Here is a 7,028-nt window from a genome sequence, read left to right as displayed (position 1 = left end):
TCCAAAGGTAAACATTTTGACATCGGCCAAAAATGATCGAGAAGAATAACTAGATTAAACTCTATACACGTCTTAAATAACACAGCACTAGCTACTTAATTGCCGTCAGTTTACTTAAATTATTATTATTATTATAAATTCAAAAACTCACCACCAAATAATTAAACCCAAACCAAACTCGTACTGAACAGTTACTTAACCGTTTTTTCCACACCAAACCAGTTATTTTCAACATATATATGTGGGCTTGTCATACTTGAAAGGTGCATGTGGTAGTTGGGTATAATTAAAACTAGTCGACCTTATTGGTGAGTGTTACATTATGTATTAATTAATGAACACCATCTCCTACTTTATAAATTCTTCATCAACCCATTCATCATTTCCAAACATCATATATCAGAATCTAATTTCAAGATTCACTTTTCAGTTCCTCTCCAATGAAGTTCAATCTCATTCATGTTTTTGCACTTGTTTCTGTAAGTATATTATACCTATATCTTTCATCTTCATTAAGCAAACGGTACATTTTACGTGTAAACAGATGGGTTTTCCTGTTCAAGGTTATTTATTCAGGGAGGGTGTTTTTTACTCAGATTTACGCAGCATAACTGGGTTATCGTGTGACCATTCCTATTCATTTCCCTAGCCGCCGAGGAGTTTGAACCTGATACCTCTTGTTAACTAAGATTCATATAAAAATGTTGTTCAACCAATACGCCATCTTGTGATGATTACATGTCTATAGATTTTAACGACCACAAATTGTAGGAGTACACTATTATAACCAGATTCTTGTGATATATATGTACGTATGCCATATATGCATTTAGTTGTTAGTATATAATTACTTAATGTATGGAAAATACCAAGCAAAAACACTCAAAGTTTAAGAACGCTAAAAACGTACGATTTTTTATAATAGTAATCTGCAACAATAACATCACCCGAATCCAAATCCAAATCCAAATCCGGTTGATATAGCGAGATAAGATGTAGAATGTCATCCTAGAAGATGTGAAGACTCCTTTCAGAAGGATCTCTGACCGCCTTGAATGCATAAAAAAGGGAAAAAGGGAGAGGGTTTTGCTTGTTCGGACTATCCGGAGGGCGAATAATCCAACCTCATACTATAATGTATGCAGCCCAGCACGAGTATTTCTCTGGCTACCACAAATATTCGTCCTAGGCAGGATTCGAACCTGAGACGTGAATGCATACTAACTGTAATCTACAAATTTAATTAAATATATGCTATTAATTAATCATTCATATTCTTTGTGTTTTTATTTGTGGTTTGGTTAATTATCAGGTAGCACTAGCAGGAACTCATGCTGTGACTCCTGAAGTTTACTGGAAGTCTGTGTTACCAAACAGCCCTATGCCAAAAGCAGTCACAGATCTTCTATACACTACTACAGGTTAACTAATAATTATATACTTTTGTAGACTCGATCAATTGTTTCGAATAATTCTGTAAAGCTTACAAAATTTTAACTAGATTTGTTGATATACAGAATTTGACGATAAGAAGTACACCGCGGTGGGAGTAGGCAAAGGTGGTGTAGGTGTGATTACCGGAAAACCAGGAAAGCGAACATACGTGGGTGTTCGAAAAGGCGGTGTGGCAGTTAACACCGGTAAACCGGGAATAGGAGGAACACATGTGGGTGTTGGAAAAGGTGGGGTCGGGGTCCATACCGGAAAACCCGGAAAACGGACAGATGTCGGTGTTGGAAAAGGTGGTGTGGCGGTCCACACCGGACGCTATGGTAAGCAGGCGAAAGTCAATGTAGCCCCGTTTATTTACAATTATGCTGCGTCCGAGGATCAGCTAAAAGATAACCCAAACGTAGCGTTGTTTTTCTTGGAAAACGAGTTGCATCAAGGCGAAGAAATGAATCTACATTTCACGAAAAACGACCAAAAGGCGACGTTTTTACCACGAAAAGTAGCTGATTCGATTCCCTTTTCGTCAAACGAACTTCCCCAAATTTACAATGAGTTGTCTGTTAAACCGGATTCGATGGAAGCTGAAATCATGAAACAAACGATCGAAGAATGTGAGGACAAAGGTATCGAAGGTGAAGAAAAATACTGCGCGACTTCGTTAGAATCCATGGTGGATTTTAGTACTAAAAAATTAGGTAAAAATGTGAAAGCGATTTCGACAGAGGTGAACTCAAAAGTAAGTAGTCCGTTACAAAAGTACAAAATCGAGGTTGCTAAAAAGCTAGCTGCAGATAAGGCAGTGGTTTGCCACAAGCAAAACTACGCGTACGCCGTGTTTTATTGTCATAAAACTGCTAGTACTCGAGCATATGCGGTTTCGATGGTGGGTGAGGATGGTAGTAAAGTGAAAGCGGTTGCGGTTTGTCATACAGACACTGCAAAATGGAACCCGAAACATTTGGCGTTTCAGGTGCTTAAAGTGAAACCAGGAACTGTTCCAATTTGCCATTTCTTACCTGAAGATCATGTTGTTTGGGTTCCATATTAAAAAAAAGTACTTGTTAGATAAACACATAAATTATATATACCCGGTGTGAGTGTGTTGTATGTGTGTTTCATCATGAATCTATGAAGTTGAGTAATAGACTACTATAGTACTATTTGTTAAGGTATTGCAACTTTGGCTTATTTGTGTATGTAGTAAGAAATAAATTGGTTTATGAGCATTAGAAAATATAAGCCTAAAACAAACCTGTTTTTCATATCTTGGTGAACTGCATCTGCATCTCATACAAATACAATGAAAGCTAATTTAAAGTAGACTTGGGTTTTAGAACTGAATATATAAAATTAAAAATTTAGAAGTGAGTTTTAAGTTTTTTTTTTTTTTTTTTTTAGTTCATCTTATTATTATTAGCAGGGCGTCTTATTAATTTTGAAGGCACTGTTCGAGATATAAAATTGTCTTTCATAAAATATAAACTTTTTCTTTACACATTAAAATGTAATATTACTGAAGATAATCAACAAACAAAAAGTTCTCATAAAAAAAACCTCATCATAGTGCTTTATACTCGAGCAATTGTCATCTGATTATACTTAAACTATTCATTAAACAAAACGATATTTCTAATATTTTTTTAAGCAAAGTTGTTAACTCTTTCTAGTCGACCAATACAATCCGATATATCATTATCAATATGTATCAATTTCAATCTGTTACAACTCAACTAGTTAAATTATTAAATGATAATTAAATGCGTGTACATGATTTAAAACTTAATGCATCTTTAGTTAACGGGATTTGCATTAATTTGTGTCTTCATAATCTCTGAGTTGATCTCCTAACTCCAGCTTTTTTTTTTTATTGCACAAAACTGTTATAGAATTAATATATTTTTTCGTACCATCATTTAAAGAACAATATTATAATAATATATGGGCCCTTCAAAAATTTATGAGAATTAATATATCCAACAAGATTTTGATAAATCCACCCACAATTGTCTAATATACCCTTGATGTCTTATACATAGTTGATGTTTATTTATTTAAGTGTTATAAAAAGTTAAATTGGATGTTAATTTTATTATTATTATAGATATTGTATAGTAGATTTTTTGAGTATAAATATGTGTGTTATGAGTTTATAAAACATACACTAAATATATTCTCTCATATTCTCTCATATTCTCTCTATATACTTATTAGTAGTCTACAGTCAAGAACTAGGCCACTAAAGGTAGTTATAAGCCTACTGAATTATAACACGTTATCAGCACGAAGTGCTCCGTATAATCAAGGTTTATCTAAGCAAGCACACGTCACTAATCAAGGTAAGAAATTATCTAACTTTTATTAACTTCACTAACATTTATATTTATGTTATTTAAGTTATATATGGTCGGTTATACCGCCTGAATTATATTTCTGTAATCTAACTTTTATTAACTTCACTAACATTTATATTTATGTTATTTAAGTTATATATGGTCGGTTATACCACCTGAATTATATTTCTGTAATCTAACTTTTATTAACTTCACTAACATTTATATTTATGTTATTTAAGTTATATATGGTCGGTTATACCGCCTGAATTATATTTCTGTAATCTAACTTTTATTAACTTCACTAACATTTATATTTATGTTATTTAAGTTATATATGGTCGGTTATACCGCCTGAATTATATTTCTGTAATCTAACTTTTATTAACTTCACTAACATTTATATTTATGTTATTTAAGTTATATATGGTCGGTTATACCGCCTGAATTATATTTCTGTAATCTAACTTTCATTAACTTCACTAACATTTATATTTATGTTATTTAAGTTATATATGGTCGGTTATACCGCCTGAATTATATTTTCTGTAATCTGACTCTTATTAACTTCACTAACATTTATATTTATGTTAATAAGACCTCATGATTGTACGCAACACGTCATTTGACAACACGGTACTTTATGTACGCAACACGTCATTTGACAACACGGTACCATGGGTCGAGATTAATTCCGATCAATACGAATACGATGGGGTCTTTATATGTTATCTAACATTTATGATTACTTATGCAATTAATCATTATTTATTTCATGCATACTAATGTTTATTCTTAAAAGTAAATCTTAAAAGTTAAAATAAGAAAAAATAGTTTGTATTTTTATTAAAAGTAAATCTTAAAAGTTAAAATAAGAAAAAATAGTTTGTATTTTTATTAAAAGTAAATCTTAAAAGTTAAAATAAGAAAAAGTAGTTTGTATTTTTATTAAAAGTAAATCTTAAAAGTTAAAATAAGAAAAGTAATTTATATTTTTATTAAAAGTAAATCTTAAAAGTTAAAATAAGAAAAGTAGTTTGTATTTTTATTAAAAGTAAATCTTAAAAGTTAAAATAAGAAAAAGTAGTTTGTTTTTTTATTAAAAGTAAATCTTAAAAGTTAAAATAAGAAAAAGTAGTTTGTATTTTTATTAAAAGTAAATCTTAAAAGTTAAAATAAGAAAAAAAATCTTGTCCTTTATATTACTCATACGCGTTTTGATATAGTGACTTTATTCGTTAACGTCAACTAACGACGTTACAACGGTCATATATACATAACGGTTGTTAACGTCAACTGACGACGTTACAACAACTATATTTTTCAAATATAAAATAAACATCTCCGTTTTCACATTTTCACAAATCAATCTTCATTTTTCAGATTACTACTCTCAAAAAGTTTTTGTAAAAATGATTCACACAAGGATGATTTTTCCTATTGTATTGGTCATATTAACTATCATCATTGTTGCTAATATACCACCGGGTGAACCTATATTCTATCCTGCCCTTGTGGTTTTATTATTTGTAATCATACCATTATTCTGTTGTTTGCTGCTTATGAATTTAAAATGATTCTAATTTCATTTTATTATTTGTCTATGAATAGAAGTTGATTATGATTATGATTTATGTTATTCATCTTTATGATAATAGAAAATGTCGAATTTGAAAAGGCTTAAATTTGCTCATTTAGAACAAGTGGGAACAACTACTTAACATGGGTTATGAATGTAGAAAAACATCTCGAATCAAACTGTATTTTAGAAACCCTGAATGAAAATAACAATTATTCCGAACAAGAGAAAGCAATAGTAAGTATTTTTCTTAGCAAACATATTGACGAGTCCTTAGAATCTACATATTATATGATCGAAAATCCAAGTGTATTATGGAAAATACTCAAAGATAGATACGATATTAATTATCAAAAAATAAAATAAAAAAATAAAAAAAAAAAAATAAAATAAAAAATAAAAAATAATAACAGTGATCCATGAAAGAATAAAATTAAAGATATTAGTAGACGCTCTTATAAGAATTTCGGAGATTCTTATTAATGATCTGGTAACATGGATCATCAGTCTAGTATTTCTTGAATACATGAACATCTTGTTTAGCTCTACAAATAAGTCCCAAAAGAAAAGAAAACGAGAGTGAATCTGTTGACAAATCTTGATTAAATTAACCCTGAGCTACCTTGAGACTTGAATAGTTTGAATTTTCTAAGATGCCTAGTTTTTTTATGTATCACTCATAAATAAATGGTTTTAGACCATAACGCATATGTTTTATTAAGTGTTATCTTTTATGTACTTCAGATTATAACTTGTTTGCAGGTAATATAATTTGATTATCTTGCTGAAATATAACTCATTATTTGCATATCTTATTTGAAGTTTTAGTATGAATCTTGCAGAAATACAACATCAATTAAATGGTAAAGACCTATGTATTGCAGATAGTAGTAACATACACACTATGATCAAATCTAAGAAATATTTCATTGATTTAAATCAAATGAAGGAATTATAAATACTATATCAGCTCTTGCAAACTTGATATAAGAAACGAAAAAGGCAAAATTTCATATTACCAAATGGTACGAATTTTTTGGTAAACAATGTCTTGTTTTCTCCCAAATCCAAGAGAAATTTGTTAAGTTTCTCTGATATATATCATAATAGATATGATTATCAGTCAATGATAATCGAAAATGAGAAATATCTATGTAGCACCGAAAAGCGCATAGGATTAAAAGCGCATATGATAAAAAGCGCATATGATGAAAAGCGCAGCGCATATGATTAAAAGCGCATATGATAAAAAGCGCATATGATGAAAAGCGCATCACATATAATTAAAAGCGCATATAATGAAAAGTGCATATGACGAAAAGCGCAGCACATATGATTAAAAGCGCATATGGTGAAAATGATATATGATGAAAAGCACATATGGTGATTAATGAAAATCACATATGGTGATTAATGAAAAGCACATATAGTGATTAACGAAAAACACATATGGTGATTAATGAAAATCACATATGGCGATTAATGAAAAGCACATTGAGAAATAATCACCAATGTTTCTTGAAAGAATTCAAGGGTATATATATGGACCAATTCATCCATCATGTGGACCATTTTTCTAATAGACGCATCTAACGCATGATCTCATGTTTGTGTGTTATCAAGCCATAATATGGCATTTGCAAAGTTTCTTGCACAAATTATTAAAT

At 30.4% G+C, this 7,028-nt stretch overlaps 1 protein-coding gene across 1 annotated transcript; it reads left to right on the top strand.

Annotated features, from left to right (window-relative positions):
* Positions 1-353: 353 nt before the first annotated feature.
* Positions 354-2,707, top strand: LOC139844374 (BURP domain protein RD22-like). Its single transcript, XM_071834594.1, has 3 exons — positions 354-479; positions 1,313-1,421; positions 1,518-2,707. The coding sequence occupies exons 1-3, from the start codon at positions 441-443 to the stop codon at positions 2,498-2,500; spliced, it is 1,131 nt and encodes a 376-aa protein (XP_071690695.1). The 5' UTR covers positions 354-440; the 3' UTR covers positions 2,501-2,707.
* The last annotated feature ends 4,321 nt before the right edge of the window (positions 2,708-7,028 follow it).

The sequence above is a fragment of the Rutidosis leptorrhynchoides genome, chromosome 4 (genome assembly GCF_046630445.1).
Source record: "Rutidosis leptorrhynchoides isolate AG116_Rl617_1_P2 chromosome 4, CSIRO_AGI_Rlap_v1, whole genome shotgun sequence".
Lineage (NCBI taxonomy): Eukaryota > Viridiplantae > Streptophyta > Magnoliopsida > Asterales > Asteraceae > Rutidosis > Rutidosis leptorrhynchoides.
Note: the sequence above shows the minus strand (reverse complement) of the source record. Positions and strands in the feature narration are given on the sequence as shown.

Excerpts from the sequence above, each read along its gene's own strand:
- LOC139844374 (XM_071834594.1), top strand. The coding sequence starts at position 441 with ATGAAGTTCAATCTCATTCATGTTTTTGCACTTGTTTCT. Across the intron at positions 480-1,312 it reads ATGTTTTTGCACTTGTTTCT|GTAGCACTAGCAGGAACTCA; the intron begins GTAAGTATATTA and ends GTTAATTATCAG. Across the intron at positions 1,422-1,517 it reads TCTTCTATACACTACTACAG|AATTTGACGATAAGAAGTAC; the intron begins GTTAACTAATAA and ends GTTGATATACAG.